Source organism: Chiloscyllium plagiosum, unplaced genomic scaffold (genome assembly GCF_037043375.1).
Source record: "Chiloscyllium plagiosum isolate Xiang-an unplaced genomic scaffold, Cpla_swu_hap1 HiC_scaffold_14, whole genome shotgun sequence".
In the NCBI taxonomy this organism is placed as follows: Eukaryota; Metazoa; Chordata; class Chondrichthyes; order Orectolobiformes; family Hemiscylliidae; genus Chiloscyllium; species Chiloscyllium plagiosum.
In genome coordinates this window covers 36,834,310-36,853,303 of record NW_028270152.1, presented here as the reverse complement: position 1 = coordinate 36,853,303, position 18,994 = coordinate 36,834,310, and the positions used below count along the sequence as shown (strand labels likewise).

At 39.5% G+C, this 18,994-nt stretch overlaps 1 protein-coding gene across 3 annotated transcripts in view; it reads right to left on the bottom strand.

The window, feature by feature from the left end:
- Positions 1-18,994, bottom strand: part of cacna2d3a (calcium voltage-gated channel auxiliary subunit alpha2delta 3a) — a 953,727-nt gene that overhangs the window by 157,055 nt on the left and 777,678 nt on the right. For all 3 annotated transcript variants that reach the window (XM_087994307.1, XM_087994306.1, XM_087994308.1), the window contains 3 exons: positions 4,817-4,878; positions 1,546-1,590; positions 1,084-1,146 (listed from right to left, as the gene is read on the bottom strand). In XM_087994307.1, the coding sequence (XP_087850433.1) occupies positions 1,084-1,146; positions 1,546-1,590; positions 4,817-4,878 (170 nt within the window). The remainder of the gene's footprint in view (positions 1-1,083; positions 1,147-1,545; positions 1,591-4,816; positions 4,879-18,994) is intronic.

Sequence of the window (18,994 nt, the reverse complement as noted above, 5' to 3'; positions counted from 1 at the left end):
GATGAGCTGCCAGAGGAAATGGTACAACATTTAAAAGGCATTTGGATGGATACATGAATAGGAAGGGTTTGGAAGAATATGGGCTGGGTGCTGCAGGTAGGACTAGATTGGGTTGGGCTATCTGATTGGCAACGACGAGTTGGACTGAAGGGTCTGTTTCCATGCTGTACATCTCTATGACTCTATGACTCGATATGTGGAATGAAATTCCAGAGGAAGTGTAAGTCGCAGGTACAGTTACAATATTTAAAAGGCATTTGGACAGGTACATAAATAGGAATGATTTAGAGGGATATGGGCCAAATGCAGGCAAGTGGGACTAGTTTAATTCGGTAAACTTGATCAGAATGGATGAGTAGAACTGAAGGGTCTGTTTCTGTGCTGTATGATTCTATGATTCTATAACTGGTGGACACTGCGACACTGTATAAATTGAAGGAGGCGATGGATAGATTTTTAATTTGTAATGGATTGAAGAGTTCTGGATAGTGGGAGGGAAAGTGGAGTTGAGGGCCAGATGAGATCAGCCATGATTATATTCAATAGTGGAGCACATTCAAGGGCCTGAATTGTTTACTCTTGCCCCTAATTCTTATGTTCTTAACACATGTGCTTGCTAGGAATAGAATGGCAATGATGGTAATTTTTAAAAAATTCAACAGTTGGAGCCATGTTAGCCTTTTGTTTGATAGCCAAGTTTTCTGTCTGACTCAGGCTGCAGCCTCATAACATTCTAATTGAATAATATTAAGGATTCTAATAGCATTATAACAGAAAACTGAGAAAAGCGCATGTTATCACTTTTCATGATTTTGAGCTGCTTGAAGCCATCCTGTTGCCCTCATCACCCATTTTCAATGAGCAGTTGGTCAGCAGGATAAAAACAAAATCCTAGATTTCAAATAGCCCACCCTCAAACTAATGACGTTGTTGAATTTGAGTCGTTTCCAGTCTCTCACTAATCAGCTCCTGGTTAATTTAATTTTAAATGTCAGACTAACAAACATATACAGAATTGTTCATGAAGTTGTTTCAACTCAAAGGTTCACTCTGTGTAGTTAGTACTCTGTGGTGAAGACTTACCTCGTCATAATTTTCAGAAACCAAAATAAATCCATTGTTATCTATGAGGTAACAATTTATTATCTGGAAATATAAAATATTCAAGTAATTAAATTGTTGCTCAAATAAACACATTGTTGCAAAAAGGCATTCTTGTATCAGGTTATCAATATGTTGCAATACAATTTGTCATGTAATTGATAAATGTAGGATAAAGATGTGATACTTTCCAGGATAACATGTGTATAATGTAATTCACAAAAAAATGGTGCAAGTCCATAACCTAGAAATTGGATTTTGCCTGAGTTGATCTAATTAATTGTATGCTGCACACATTTAATAGTCAGCTGCAGGTCCATGGTAAATTGGTGTGCAGATATCATTAGGTAAACACTGCTGTACTAAAAACCAGCAAGATTGGTACTGTATAATCCGATTTCTAGGCCCATATATTTTAATAATAGGTTGGTGAAATATACTTACCTCATCATCACAGTTTATTGTGCATTTTCCATCAAGAGACGCACACTGTAAGAGATAGTAATATTGTAAACAACATGAACAAAGACAGAGTATCTGCAAAAGTCCCCACAAAAAAAGTACCAAATGCTATATAATTGCATCATTAATTGGGGGGGAGGGGAGGGGAGGTGTGTGAAGGTGGGCCAGCTGTTCAGATTAGAGTTGGGCCTAACTAGGTTTTTAGGTGGTGGAGGTGTCCCACAAAATCCACCCCAATTTTTCGATACAAACACATTTCCTCAGGATTGAGGTAATTTTGTTATATTGAGACCAGTGTCAGTACTTCATGAGTGGGTTGTTGTAGATGGTTCCATCTTAAAATTAAGCTTTCTGGAATTTGTTAAGGCTATATAACCTAGGAGAACCAAATAAGTATTGCTCTTCCCATCTGACAGCTTCACAAAATCTCAGCAAGCTTGGTTTTAGTTTGTAGTCAATTGTATCAGGCCACTTTGCATACATTTTACTACAATACAAAAGTAGTTTAATTTTGCATTTTGACATTAATGTTTTTCCAATCCAAACTAATTCACAGCATGTGAACGGCTTTGAGATACTATGGAGATTGTTAAGGTACAACACAAACATATGTCTTTCATTAATGTAACAAAACATTGTTGAGTAAAGAATGAGTTCCTATGCAGCACATTTTCTGCTATCAGGAAGCATTTACTTATACCACCATTCCCTGTACAATTCCAACAATACAGACTTGAATTGGTGTTCTGACACTTTTATTAACAGGTTTATGCGCTCCATTTAAAAAATGTCAGATGTAACCCATAGACTGCTGCCAAGTCCAGGAAAATGATTATCACTTTGGACCAGATGGTTCTGCAATGCTCTGGTTCATGCATTTTCATACTGACAAAATGACTAATATTTCAGTAATAAAACTACTCAAATGTCAGGAGCAGCTTCATTGGAATAATATAGACATACATTTCATGACTTCTTGCTAGCTTTCTCTTTCCTCTCTCGCTAGGCGACCAGACAGTCTCTGGTATGTTTTCAAGTGGGCATAATTTATGTTTGAGGCTGAACAGGGATTGTCAGCAAGATATTTCTATCTTACAGTTTGATTCCATATTGATGAACACAGATATTTACTGTAAGAAAGTTGGGATGGTGATGGTGTTGCTCCTATAAATCAGGAAAGGAGTTCAGGTCTGCATCCAATTGTATAAGTTCTACTGTTGTCCTGGCTGAGGTCAGCTTAATCTGTACAGAGTTGGAGTTGAACCTGAGAACTCCCTGACCTGTGTTTCTCCATTACTCACTGAATAAATTAGACAAGTGGTATGAAATAATCTCAAACTAAAATAAAATAAAAAATATTTAAATAAAAATAAAATGTTTCAACTATTTAATTCAATGTGCCTTGGTATTTTGTTTCTCTTCCAATTTTTTTCATTCCCAGCCTCCGTAACTTAGCTACTCAGTTCTAAAAATAAAATATTTTGCTTTTTTCAGTCCAATCCATTTTAAAATATTTTCTTTTATATAAAATGAAAAATTAAACTTCCATTCACTTTCTTCATACTTTTCATTGAAATAAACTTGAAAAATTAGGGCATGAAAGACCAAGGGTTTTCCCCAGTCCTGCAGTGGTTACTCTGGAAGTATAGAAATTTGGAATGCAATGTGCAATCTGACACACTGACAAGTTCCCACCTTTTTGCGGTTTTGCAGAGACGAGCCTTTAACGGCAATGGTTAATCACCTGGCAGTGACAGTAAGGCAGTTGAAGTATTTAAAGATGGCAATTAGTCCTTATTCTGATACAGCAATTTAACGAATGGAACTCTCGCACCCTACAAATCAAGAGCCTGGCAGTATCTCAGAGGCAGTTTCAAGTTGAGAGGGTGGAACACCATCATTGATTTTTCAGATTCATTTGTAAAGAGGTAGAGAGGTTATATGCAGCACATCTGCAAGCATTTGGAGCAGTTTCCTCTGTGTACAATGATCCTAGCCACTATTTACATATCATATAGAAGTTCTGAGGTTACTGTCAGTGATTCTATGATCTTTCAGAGATTGCCATGTTGAGGTTACCCGATCACTGAATCAATTCTCATATTGTTAGTTTCACTTTAAAAAGCCTTTAAGAAGTTGTATCCTGTTGAATAAAGTGCATCTGATAAGCTAATGTATCTATAATCACAATTACTAGCAAACATCCTCATAGACTCTGGAAAGCAAATTTAATCTTTCTGGAATGTCAAATGTCTGCGTTGTGATAAAGCTCCAGGTATTTTTGATATTTTAAAAGTTTGAACAATATTTTTGATTCTGTACTCATCCAATCATAAACATTTAGTTTGTTATCAGAATATTTAAATTTTAAAGTGAAGAATGATCAGTACTACTCACTTTCTGGTTTTCTGTCTTTGAGAATGCTTCAATGTTATTGGCTGCTTACCTTGATTCCTGACATCACTATTACTGGACATCTGGATATTTTCTTAACTTATTATCAGATATAAAGCTGCCACTGGGAAAAGGTAAATTCATGCCACCAAGATTGCTATACCTTATAGGAGGCTATTTTTGAAGTCAAAGGCATTTTGTTTTGCCACTGACTGCAAAATCCAGCCTAATGTTTAACTGTCTGTGAAATGTTTGGTCTCTGTGAGGGTTCTTCAGAAAGACTAATTGTTTAGCTTGCTTGATGAAATCACTATTGCTGGATACTGGAGATCCTCTTGATTGGATGCCGAAACAAAATTAGCAACAAGCAAGGTAAAATCCATGCAGCAGATATTATTAGAGCTTTGTTAATCGCTTTATTGAAGTTTATGGCTAGGGCTGTAATTTTATTACTGACTGCAAAATCTGAGCCATTTCGTACATCATATCCTAATGTATGCTCTATTCAATTTATTGTGCAAATTCTACTATTTCAGTTCTCACAGCACTAAATTTGTGTTTTTCTTTTGAGAACATATGTTACATATTATTTAAAATAAAAATATTTTATACTTGTTATGCCACATGTCATGATGCACATGTAGAGGTTAATTTGAATAGCTTGATTTAAAGTACTAAGTCGCACAGAATTTTGTGGAAATTACAAAGCCTTTATTATTAACATGTGCAATAAATGTAAACTGATTTTAGTCAACATGTAATAAACAAATAATATAAAAATACAGAGTTAATTGAAAGCTAGTCAAAATCTATTACGGCAAAATTGGGAACATGAATGCTGATATAATAAGTAACTCACCTGTCGGCTTGCAGTCCAGAATTTCTTCTGGAAAAACTCCAATTTCATCTGAATACCTACAGCTGGTAAAAAGCAGAAGAATAAAGCTGAACTAGCTGATTTAATACAAATAATAATACAGTCATGAATGCATCTGTCAATAATTGATGTGCATTGTTCAAATTTCAAAGGTATAATTAATATTTATATTAATACTTTGTGACTGCCTGAATTTCTAGGCATCTCAAACCTGGAATGATTTCAATGGTGTACAGCTATTGTGTTCCACAACTGCCTGAGGACTGAACAAAATTTGTACAGGTCTTCTTTATAATAAAGTTGTTGAGCTCGAGATGCCCATAAGTCTTCAAACAACATTTTTCTGAAGGCCCTTACTAATTTTCTTTCATGTCAGAACCACACTTGCATTGGCTCTTAAAGTGACTAAGTGGAAAAAGGGGAGCAAACAGGATCCCAAATGATTTTTGAGAGTCAGAAGGAGCATTTTTATTCTAATTTGACTTGACTTCATTGAACAGTGTTTGGTATTCCCATCAGAAACTGTAGGTATCAGTCACAACTGGCACATCACAAGATCTAATAAAGTTTAATAAATTTACCAGTTCAGTGGCAATGAGTGCAGGGGCCTCATTTTCATACTGAAATAAACCCCACGCCATTTCAGTTGGCCACTGCTCTGGCCTACAATAAAAAATTGGCTCTGACCAATGTAGTAGTGTTGCATTGTCCACACATATTGGTCACGTATCTTTGCATTGCTAAATTGATTGTGGGCCAATAACTTTAAATTGAGCCATCAATATGTACTTTGTAATGATCTCTGAATCCAGGGAAAGATTTTGGAAACACATAGCTTTTTCACAACCTAACCTTGTAAAAATTAGTAAGGACTTTCAGAAAAGCATGTTGAGTCTCTCAAAATCAATGTACCCTCACAGTTCCTTTAATAAATAAACAATCAATACAGAACTGAACCCTTTTTACTTCTTGAAGTATCGTCCTATTCCCTTCCTGTAAAGGTCCATTCAAAATGGAGTACAGAATGCAGCGGTATCATCGTCTCTCTCAGATCTTGTCCAAGCATATTCTTCATGTGTGACCAATCAGAATATCTGATATCAGGTATCAGAATATATACTTAATTATGAGAATCTATCATCAAGGGGAAAAAGTTCCTGGTGATTCACTGAGCTGCAATAACTGATATTAATAATAAATACATTGACTAATGTATTTTTAATGCAACACCTAATTTATTTGTTGTGCTTTATTATTAAACAGCTCCAAAATCTGAATATTTTTCTTGGTAAATCTATGCATGTAAATAAAGGCATCCCTTCTAACTCATTCGTATTGTTCATTAGGGAGTTCTATGGATCATGTAAAAAGATTGTTTTATCCACATCTGCCTCCAATTCAACATATCATTAATATGAGTTCTCAGGGATGCTTAGTGTGTTAAGAATTGTAAGGATAGATTGTCTACTGTGGTGAAAGTTCAACATGATTGTGAATAATGAATGAACATACTGTAATATATATTGTCTAAATATGAAAGGTTTCATAATTAAGTCCAACTGAGAAACATTTTGCCTGCACTACTGTCAGCCTTGATGCAAAAGTATTTGTCTTTTAGAAAGTGATTGTATAAAACCATTCAACCAATCACTATCAGAATAATAGAAAATTCTGGCATTCCCAGAAGGATTAGACAAAAGGTTACACACTTATTATGTACATGATGCAGCAACAAATGCTCTAAAGTCTATCAAAACATCATGTTGGCACACATGTCCTATCAATCTTTATCTATTACAAACTTACATACCCAATTCATAATGGAAATTGCTAATATAAATTTGTTACAATGCAATTACGACATTTCATTAGCGATGGCATTGCATCACCTTCCCTGGTGTATGCATGTTCCAATATATGGGGAAGTAGCCCAAACATTGTTAATTCTGTATACTATAGGGGTAATTTCCCAATCTTGATTGCATCTTGCCCACCAGAATGTGTGTTGGAAATTTACATGTGTACATGGCACATAATTTTTGTATCACTTAACTGCTATGCTTGCCCAAACATTTGATTATTTATCCAAAATACATGAGCCACTGTACAAAGCTAGAAAATTACTCCTTAGATCTCTTAAAGATCGTGTGAAAACAAAATATATTGCATTTTAAAGTAACATACCACATTAGGCTAGAACTTGCCACTGAAAGCATGACTTGATGAGGGCTTAATGTATTTGCATGACATCCCAAGAACAATGCTTAAAAGGCAGCATTACCATTTTATGTATGTGGGTTAATACCAGCATGAAAATAGTGATGACTCTAAGATATGACCTACAAAATTGGCAATGTTTGTGGAGTTTGTTTATGTATGAAGCCATACAGTTCTCTGTTATGGCTCTCAAGATAAATGCCAAACCTCAGGGATATAATATGTGTCATTAATGACAGGAGTTTTCATTTGAACACCTTTGATCATATCTATGCTGTGGAATTGGAATGTCAACTACCCCTTCGGTAGTTGGATGTGTGACTAGATCTAACACTACTCCCCAAAATACTGGCAACAGCTTCTATTAACACCATTCAATCAGCACTATTACACTTATGCAGGCTATGTTTTTACAAGCTTTTCATTTCCTCAATATTTCTTATGGAATATACTGCGAAAAGACTGAAAAGTTCAGAGAGAATATATAAGCAGCATGAGGGCAGAACAAATGGAATCCATAGAGGATTTTCAATTCTGGGAAAAATATACAACAGAAATGCCAAACATACTAGGAAGGAAGGGCTGAATATTCAGAGTGACAGAAGAGAAATATATAATACAAACTGTAACGTAAGTCACAATGAACAATAAGGGCAAATGTTTGAGATTATTGCAAACAAGCTGCATTGAAAATTAATAGTAAGCATTGTAAATAATTTAAGTAAATTTAGAAATAAGATTATACAGAGGTTTTAATGACCACGTGATTTTAAAAAAGCACTTTATAGAAGTACATTTTGAAGGATTGTCATTCCTGTAGGATAGGAAATGAGGAAGCTCACTTGTTCACAAAAACAATTTCACAAACAATAGTGTCATAATGATCGGATAATCTAATTTTTTCAGCAACATTGACTGAGAGATAGATATTGGCCAGGACACAGGAAATCTGCCGTGTCCTACTCTGAAAAGTACAATGAAATATTTTACATCCACTTGAAGTGACGTTCGGGATTCTGATTTAACATTTGATGTGAAGAATGCCACCACCTGTAGTGTAGGACACTCTTAGTTCTGAAGTGTCAGCAGAGATTAACTGCTCAAGTTCTTGAAGTGGAGCTTGACCTCATCAACTTCAGATGCAAGGATGTCACCACCGAGCCACAGCTGGAACTGACCATAACTTACATTACTCAGTAGTTATTTCGTTCCTGGAGAAGATCACACAAAACCAATCTACCTTAACACCATGGCATTTGGAATTTAGAACAGTTGAAAGAGTCCAGCATACAGCAGGCTACAGAACAGAGTTCCTTTGCAATAATGCTCTGGACTGTGAGGTTGTTGCTGTTCTGTTACTTCTTTACTTAGTAAAATTCTCTTACTTTATGATCAACAAGTAATACAGAATTGGCTCTGGTCAGTAAGGAAAGGTTATTAGAAAGTGCTGTGGCTAGTGGTGTTGGTTAAATAAGCTGCTGATTAAAAATGATTTCTCACTGCTGTCACTTAAATCCACTGCAGAAGTAAAGTTATTGCACTTACAAATAGCTGAAATTGATAAGTAGATAACATGGTTCATAAGTTACGAATTAGAGGTTTATCAGATGCAAGAGGTAACTGAAACATTAGAGAACTTGCTTGTTTCAATTATTTTAATGGAAATAAAAATCAGGCGAATTTTGTAAAGACCAGACCATCCAGTCTGCTAGTTCCTCATCCAAGAGGTGAAGATGAAATTCTTAGACAAGAATATTATATTGCATTGAATGGTTCACTGGGGAAATTCATGTAACTATATCCTAATGTGCACTCATTAAAATAAGAAATTAGCTCTCATTAATGTTTTGAGTGGTATTCAAGTTAGAGTTACAAATGTGTTTCAACTGTTGACGTCTCTCCCTCAAGTACACCCAAAGGAACTACAACACACTACTTCATAGGCAGTGTATTTATATTAATCTGAATAAACAGTGTTGTTTTAAAAATTCCGACAAATCACATGCTGGTTGTTTTTGTGCTTGTACAATGAAATCAAATCTAAAGCATTTGCTGACAGATATTTCTAGCATTGAATTCCTGGATGCCTAACCCATGTGCAGGTTTCCAGTTATAGTGAGGACATGAGATGGGCAGCTGCAAACTAGAGAAAGCAACTGACATATAAGAAGGCTGGAGCCTGGCTTTGCTGAAAACAGCAATGCAGCTTCGACGACAGCTGACAAAGAATAAAATAATGAGCTGCCACCAAGGAATTGTTAAAGATCAGGGAAAGTGCCCTTCTGCTTAGAGTGGGTGATAAATCAATACATTGAAACTTGGAAGCAGCATTTCAGTATTAAAAATGAAATGAAATATACCAACGTAGATTTGTGCTTGGATTTATGTTCTGTAATACATGAAATCTCAGAAAAGTGTCTTTTTAATATTAATTCATTTATAATGCTCAGGTATCCAAAAACAATAGCCACCATTGTAGATCGCAGAAACAGACAGCAATACAACAGGGAGAGAGGGAGTGGGGCAGTGATGTGGATGACATCAGGTCAGTGTAGTGATTGTAACGAACCTCATTGAATCTGAGTTCGCTGATTGGTCTGATTAGGGAGCCCTGGCTGGCAGAAATAAACAGGAGGGTCAGAGTTTCTGTTCTCTCTGAGAGCTGACATCAAGTACTATACATGTGTAAATAAGGGGTGATGGGATACCAGCTTTTGTGGAGTTTTTCAGTGCCGATGAGAGAAAAGAAATACTCCTGAAGAAATTTGCTCGCAACAGTAGGCTTTGAGTTGGGGTAAATATTTATGGCATCATACCATTATTTGGGAAGCTTGACTCACTTGATCCTGCTGTCGAAGACTGGGCCCAGTATGTGGAAAGAATGCAATTTCTTTTCTGGACAACTGACATTAACGCAGGTGAAAAGTAATGACTAAATATTCTGACAGCTTGGGGATCCACAGCTTTTTTGGTTATTAAGAGCCTAATGTTTCCTGAGGTACCAGATACTAAAACCTTCCAAGAGTTGGTGGATTTAGTCAAGGAAATATTACAACTCCACGTTTCCTCTAATTCTGAGACTCTATCGGTTTTACTCAGCAATTCAAGAACCAGAGGAATCCATGATGGGATTTTTGATGAGATTAAGATGACTGGTAGAGGCAAGTGACTTTGGTGTAACCCTTAATGAGGTGCTGACAGACCATTTGATATATGGGATTAATGATGTAACCATGCAAAAGACCTATTCACTGAAGCCAGGCATTATAACTGGCTTGGTCATTACAAAATGTAGCAAGTGGAGCTTATGAATTACAGGGTTTGCTGATGGAAGTAGACACCCTCGCTAGGTCAACTGAACTTGGAAGACACCACTTGAGAGTGAAGGCAATTGCAAAGCCTTACTCAGGATATATCCTGAACAGAGGTACCCTAGGTCAACCCACTAAAACAAAGCCAAGCTTTGGCCAAACGGTTAATAGTATCTTCGGGATCTAGCCCAGCAAGCCATTGTAGTTGTGGACCCGAGACATTAAAAGAGACCCACTAGGCCTGAATTGAAGAGAACTCATAGGCCAGTATCCAGGAGAGTGCACAGACTAAACAGCCCACCTACATTTGGCTTGGTACAGTTTAATTGTTTGGCAACATCCAAGTCAGAATCAATCAAAATAAACATCTAGTTAAATGGTCATCTGGTTTTGATGGAGATTGATACCACACGGCTGTATCAGTGATCACAGAGCCAGTCTTTAAAAAAAATCGCTCTGAACTCCAAGCCTTAAGTTTGCCTAAGACCTCAGCTAGACTGAGAACCTATACTGGGGAGCCTTTATAGATTTAGGTTCTGGTATCATTTCAGAAGCAGTTGTTTCAGTTACCACTGATTGTAGTAAAAGGCAGAGGTTCAATCTCCAGCATCTGCAGTGCTCACTTTCTCCCTGTTATCGTTTCAAACTCACTGGACACCCTTGTGGTCATTGTGGACAAAATCAGACTGTGGATGCAAAAAGATCCTGGCAAAACTAAAACAGCTGGTGGTGATGGGAAAAGCAAAAGGACCACCATAACCAGAACTGAAACTTTCTGGAGCCGGTGAGACCAGACCACTGTAGAGGATGGCATTTTTTACAGGAGCAAGAGTGGTTGTCCCGAGCAAAGATCACTAAACTCCACCAGAGTCATCGAAAGTGAAGATGTTGGCAAGACATTATGTCTGGTGTCCAGGATTGGATGCTCACATAGCTGCATTGGTGGGGCAGTACCTAGAGAGGAGAAAGTGAGGTCTGCAGATGCTGGAGATCAGAGCTGAAAATGTGTTGCTGGAAAAGCGCAGCAGGTCAGGCAGCATCCAGAGAACAGGAGAATCGACATTTCGGGCATAAGCCCTTCTTCAGGAATGGCTGATTCCTGAAGAAGGGCTTATGCCCGAAACGTCGATTCTCCTGTTCCTTGGATGCTGCCTGATCTGCTGCGCTTTTCCAGCAACACATTTTCAGCTCAGTACCAGCTCAGAGAGCCAACAAGGACAAACATTCTGCCAAAAGCTTTCCCAAATTCGTGGGAATGGTCGAGTAAACCCTGAACTTGGTTACAGGTTGGCTATGCCAGTCCTTTCATGGGCTCAACATTCTTAGTTATTGTGGATACCTATTCAATGTGGTTGGACATGCATAGAGTTCATTTGTCAAACACAGGGAGAATAATAGGAAAACTGCACACAGCTTTTGTACTATATGGGCTCCCAGAAGTGTTAGTCACAGACAACAAGTCATCATTCACCAGCAGGAAATTCGAGTATTTCTTTAAGTTGAATGGCATTCAGCATATAAGGATAGCTCCATAAAATCCATTGTCCAATGGTCTGGCAGAAAGAGCAGTCCAAACTGCTTGAAGTCAAAAAGTGTGGTGCTGGAAAAGTATGGCTGGTCAGGCAGCAACCGAGGAGCAGGAGAGTTGCTGTTTCGAGCATAAGCTCTTCATCCGGAGAGCTTCTTCAAAATGGGCATCCTTGGAAGAGGCTTTGCAATAAGGTTATGATCAACTAGGAGAAAGTGAGGACTGCAGATGCTGAAGATAAGAGTCAAAAAGTGTTGTGCTGGAAAAGCACAGCCCGTCAGGCTGCATTCGGGGAGAAGTAGAGTCGACGTTTCAAGCATAAGCTCTTCATCAAGCTCAAACTTTGAAGGCAGGCTTAAAGAAACAACTTATAGTATCACTCAATAGCAAACTGACCTGGTTCCTATTTGATTATCGGACCACCCCTCATGCAACTACAGGGATAGCTCCAGCAGAGTCGCTTATAGGGAGAACTCTCTGCACCAGGTTAAATCTGATCTTGCCAGACCTGGAGAGGGAGGATGAAATGGCATCAGGAACTACTCTAAGTGAAAGAGACAGCTTACTTCAGGGGACAAACTTTAGTGCTAAATCCACGGAAATGGCCTGCATGGGTAAGTGGCATGGCTGACGCGAGGTCAGATCCCGTGACGTACGAATTTCGGGTAAGTAAGGCAGTCCTGAACAAACACATGGACCACATGAAAGCTGCAAATTCACAAATGGGACAAGAGCAAAACATACCCAGCCCCTCAGAACAGCCAGAAAGGCTAGTGGAACCAATGGGTCCTCCCCTTGTCTAGCGTCAAAGATACCTTGGACTCTGAGATAGACACGAGGGGGTGTCACAGCTTCGACATCTTCACTGCCTGAAGAAGAGAATTTATTTAGAGTCACAGAGTCATAGAGATGTACAGCACGGAAATTCACTTACAGAACGTGCAGGAACCAGCTCACTGGAGGGTGAAGTCACACCAGTTCTAAGCTGAGCATTTGAATGGACTAGGGTCCAGAGAAGGCTTTGTATATGAGCTTGGAAAGCTCACTGAATAGATTGTACTCAATGTCAAGGAGGCATCACGCATTAACATGGTGAAGGACACTTCTCAGAGCTTGGCACCAATTCTTTCCACCATGGTACAGTGGTTTATCTCCATCAGTGTATATTTGGAGCCCACCACCATACAACATCTTCTGGCAACATTACAGCAGAAACAGACTCTTATCATAGCTCTGTGTCTGACCATGAGAATTTGGCCTGTACTATTATTGCTCTGTGTGCTCCAACAAAATGACAGTATGTCACAATATTCCATCAATCTGATCTGTAGCACGGAAACAGGCCCTTCGGTTCAACTCGTCCATGCTGACCAAACATCCCAACCTAACCCAGTCTAGTCCCACCAGCCAGCACCTGACCCAAATCCCTCCAAACCCTTCCATATACCCATCCAGATGCCTTTTAAATGTTGGAATTGTACTAGCCTGATCACTTTCTCTGGCAGCTCATTCCATACACGTACCACCCTCTGCATGAAAATGTTGCCTCTTAGGTCTCTTTTATATCTTTCCCCTCTCATTCTAAACCTATGCCCTCTAGTTGTTGGAGGGAATCCTGAGGGACAGAATGTACATGCATTTGGAAAGGCAAGGACTGAATAGGGATCGTCAACATGGCTTTGTGTACGGGAAATATGTATCACAAACTTGTTTGAGTTGTTTGAAGAAGTAACAAAGAGGATTGTTGAGGATTCCCTCAAACAACTCTCCACCACCACCCCAGGAATGAGACTTTGTCTACTTATCCTATCCATGCCCCTCATGATTTCATAAACCTCTATAAAGTCAACCCTCAGCCTTCGACATTCCAGGGAAAACAGACCCAGCTTATTCAACCTCTCCCTATAGCTCAAAATCTCCAACTTTGGCAACATTCTTGTAAATCTTTTCTGAACCCTTTCAAGTTTCAGAACATCCTTCCGATAGGAAAGAGAACAGAATTGCACGCAATATTCCAAAAGTGGTTAACCAATGTCCTGTACAGCCGTAATATGACCTCCCAACTCCTGTACTCAATACTCTGGCCAATGAAGGAAAGCATACCAAACACCTCCTTCACTATCCTAACTATTTATGACTCCACCTTCAAGGAGCTATGAACCTGCACTTCAAGATCTCTGTGTTCAGCAACACTCCCTAGGACCTTACCATTAAGTGGATAAGTCCTGCTAAGACTGGCTTCCCCAAAGTGCAGCACCTCGCATTTATCTGAATTAAACTCCATCTGCCACTTCTCAGCCCATTGGCCCATCTGATCAAGATCCCATTTGAATCTGAGGTAATCTTCTTCGCTGTCTACTACACATCCAATTTTGGTATCATCTGCATGCTTACTAACTATATCTCTTATGTTCACATCCAAATAATTTATATAAATGATGAAAAGTAGTGGACTCAGCACCAATCCTTGTGGCACTCCATTGGTCACAGGCCTCCAGTCTGAAAAACAACTCTCCATCACCACCCTCTGTCTTCCACCTTTGAGCGAGTTCTGTAACCAAATGACTAGTTCTCCCTGTATTCCATAAGATCTAACCTTGCTAACCAGTATCCCATGGGGAAACCTGTTGAATGCCTTACTGAAATCCATATAGATCATGTCCACTGCTCTGCACTCAACAATCCTCTTTGTTACTTCTTCAAACAACTCAAACAAGTTTGTGAGATATGGTTTCCTGCACACAAAGCCATGTTGACCATCCCTATTCAGTCCTTGCCTTTCCAAATGCATGTACATTCTGTCCCTCAGGATTCCCTCCAACAACTTGCCCACCACCAACGTCAGGCTCACTGGTCTATAGTTTCTTGGCTCGTCCTTACCACCCTTCTTAAACAGTGGTACCATGTTTGCCAACCTCCAGTCTTCCAGCACCTCACCTGTGACTATCAATGATACAAATATCTCAGCAAGAGGCCCAGCAATCATTTCTCCAGCTTCCCACAGAGTTCGAGGGTACACCTGATCAGGTCCTGGGGATTTATCCACTTTTATGTGTTTCAAGACATCCAGCACTTCCTCCTCTGTAATATGGACATTTTTCAAGCTGTCACCATCTATTTCCCTCCATTCTATACCTTCCATATCCTTTTCCACAGTAAACACTGATGCAAAATACTCGTTTTCCATCTCCCCCATCTCCCGCATTGCTGATCTTTGAGGGGCCCTATTCTCTCTCTCTAGTTACCCTTTTGTCCTTAATATATTTGAAAAAACCATTTGGATTGTCCTTAATTATATTTGCCAAAGCTATCTCATGCTCCTTTTTGCCCTCCTGATTTCCCTCTTAAGTATACTCCTACTGCCTTTACACTCTTCTAAGGATTCATTCGATCTAGCCTGTCTATACCTGACATATGCTTCCTTTTTTTTCTTCTTCCAAGATTCTTTGGGTGCAAGACTAGGGCTATGGTCCAGTATACGCCACCCATATCTGAGGTTGAGTCAGAGGAAATGGATCCAATGCAAAAATGCCCCATGATTGGTTACAAAAAAAAGAATGGACTTAGAGGGTGAAGAATGTAGTGATTGTAACGAGGTCAGCCAGCTGGACCTCATAGGAAATCCCTGATTGGGGCTGTTAACCTGGTCCAATCAGGGAGCCATGGCTGACAGATATAAGCGGGAGTATCAGAGGTTCTGTTCACTTTGAGAGCTGGCTCTGAGGAAGCCGGGCCAGTGTCAAGTACTATGTTCAGTAAATGAAGGATGACTTGGTGACGGGATACTGGCTTCAGTTGGGACTCTGATATTATTGTGTCAGGCTACAATTTTATGAGCAGAGTGTATCAAGCTGTCTGGGGATGCCACACTTACTTCCAAAATAAGTGATTAAAGTCCATTTTTTCAAAAATTCATTTGGGGCATGTGGGCATGGTTGGCTGGGTCAGTTTTTATTGCCCATTCCCAGCTGCCCTTGAGAAGGTGGCGGTGACCTGCTTCCTTGAAATGTTATATTCAATTTTGTGGAAGCAGGCTCACAGTCTTATTGAACTGGTGAAACAGGTAATTTTATTTCAGTGCACTGGAGCCAAAGGGTGGTTGGAGGGACAGCAGCTTTTATAGGGTAACAATGTGCTGCAATTATGAATGTTGCTCTCAGTTACTCAGTTACTGTCTCTTCCACAAAGGATTTAAGTTCTAGGCCTCTTGAGAAAATTGTGTTATTGGCATGGAGTTCATTGGATAAGGCTGTCAGAAGAAGTGATTGCTGTCTTCCGCAGTGGGGGTGTCGCAGTCTGCCAGAATAGAGGAGATCAAGGCCCAAGTGTTGGCAACAATTTAAATATGGCAGTAACATTTCTTTTCACATAAATTAAATAAAACTGCTTCTCTACTTTTGGAACAAGGCAGTGAACAATGGGAAAGAACTGACACCCATGGAGAAGTTGGCCCTGCTCTACTCAGCTCTTTGCATAAAACAAATTAGCAAACATTAGCATAAGTGGAGTGCATTTACACCCAACTGTCCCCTGGATAATACTATACTGTTTTTCAGTGTATATTCACATAAGGAATATTTGAAAGGGTGCCTTGGAGACATAATCCTAAGCAGGCACTTTTTTTCATTTATTCATGGGATGCAGGTTTTGCTGGCCAGGCCAGCAAAGATACTGTGTATCTTTCTTTGCACTTGAGAAGGTGGTGATGAGCAGCCATCTTAAAATTTACTGTGTAAGGTACACACACAATGTTGTTCAGGAGAACAATCCTGGAACCAGTGACACTGAAGGAATGGTGATATATTTCTAGGTCAGGTCCAGGTAAGGAGCCTTGGTGAACTTCTGGACCATTGTTGCTTATAGATGGTACACATTGCTGCTACTGACCATTGGTGGTGGAGGGGTGATTGTTTCTGGATATGGCACCAATCAAACTGGCTGCTCTATCCTGGATGTATCAAGCTTCTTTGGTTTTTTGAAACTGCATTCATCCAGATAAGTGGCGAGTTTTCCATCACACTTCTGAATGGTGACAGGCTTTGGGGAGTCAAAAGGTGAGTTACTTGCTGCAATATTCTTTTATCCACTGTACTTACATGGTGAGTCCAGATGAGTTTCTGGTCACTGTAACCATCAGAATATTGATATGGAGGATTCAGTGATGGTAATATTGTTGATAGCCATAGTGATTTCTAGATTGTCTCTTGTTGGCAATGGTCATTGCTTGGCACTTATGTAGTGCGAATGCTTTTGCTGCATTTGACATAGACTGCTTCGGGATCTGAAAAATCACAAATAGTGTAGAATATTCTGCAATCATCAGCAAATACCCGCCATGTCTGGTCTTATTTTGGAGGGAAGGTCATTCATGAAGCAGACATTTATAAAACTATCCTGAGGAACGCCTGCAGAGATGTCCTAGAGTGAGAGGACTGACCTCCAACAACCACATCCATATTCCTATGTGTCAGGTATGGCTCTAACCTTCCCTCTGAGTCCCACTGACTTCAGGTTTGCTCAGGCTCTTTAATGCCAACTCAGTCAAAGGCAGCCTCAATGTTAAAGGCTCTTATCTTACCTTACCTCTGGAATTCAGTTCTTTTGCCCTGGTTTGAACTAAGGCTGAAATGAGGTCAGGAGTTCAGTTGCCCTGGTGGAATCCTAAGCATCAATGAACAGATTATTGCTAAGTAATTCCTGCATGATAGCAATAGTTATGATGCCTTTCATCTCTTACTGATGATCAAGAGTAGGCTGATGGGTAGTAATTGATCATATTGGATTTGTTTTGTATACAGGACCTACCTAGAAAATTTTCCATATTGTCAGTTAAATATCAGTGTTGTAGTTGTACCGGAATAGCTTGGCCAGGGGTGTGGGAAAGTTCTGTAGTACAAGCCTTCAGTACAATTACCAGAATAATGGCAGGAAACAGTTTTTGCAGGGTCCAATGCCTTCAGCCATTTTTTGATATCATATGGATTGAATTAAATCAGCTAAAGTCTAGCATCACTGGGGACCTCTAGAGGAGGTGAGATGGATCATCCACTCAGAGGGTATTTGAAATGTAAAGTCAGGACTTCATTTGCAGTAGTCACTCTATCAATGTTGTCATGGACAAATGCATTTGCAGTAGACAGATTGACGAGAATGAAGTTGAATCCTGACTTTGAAATACATCACCATTTCTTCACTGTCTCTAGGCCACGATCCTGGAAATACCTCCCTTATGCCATTGTGGATCAACCCACAGCAGATGGACTGCAGTGTGTCAAGAAGGCAGCTCATGGGGATATGAGAGTTGATAGGTTTACATAGATGCAGTTGGGGCCACAAAGGAGTTGGGGGTGGGATGGCTGGTGCATGGCATGGAGGGGACATGGGGAACTGTAGGCATGACAGCACATGAGAGATGAGGGTCAGAGAGCTTAACAGCCACTAGAATAAGTGGGACAGAGTTCCAGAGGACAGAGGTGAGTCATCTAACCAGCCCAACTCAGCATTCACCTGCCCAGTAGGCTGTATATAATGAGTTTCCAGGGTCAATGGATTCTATACATTACTTCTAGCTATTAGAAGCTGTGTCAAGCATCCCTCAATTGGACAGCAGGTCACAGGACATTTTCTCTCCACTGGATGAAGAGAGCCATTATTTAAGGTGTGACTCTTGCTGCTCAGAACCCGGCACTCACACAAATTATGTGCTCAACAGCAGGATACTAGCAAAGTGTAGGTCAGGGAAGGCCATATGGGCCTCCAGCACACCATCCAAGTTACAGAGGTATGGTAGTAAGCAGTTGGATTAGGCAGCCACAGTGAATGTGGACTTGCTGGAGTTAGTTGCAAGGATACTTCAAAGCTCAGTATAAGAAACAAAGAGTCATTTCTATCCGCAAGGATCCCACCAATCATCCAGCCATCTCTCTCATTTATCTGTGCCATGAGTTTTAACCTTAGAGTTAAAAATTAGAATGTAGAACACATAAAATAGATGTATTGGAGGGAAAGGAAACACTGGGAACAAATGTATTAAACACTAGCTGTAGAATATTTGCATAATGTTTACTTAAAAAATCTTTTGCTGTTGGCATAGATCAAGCTGCT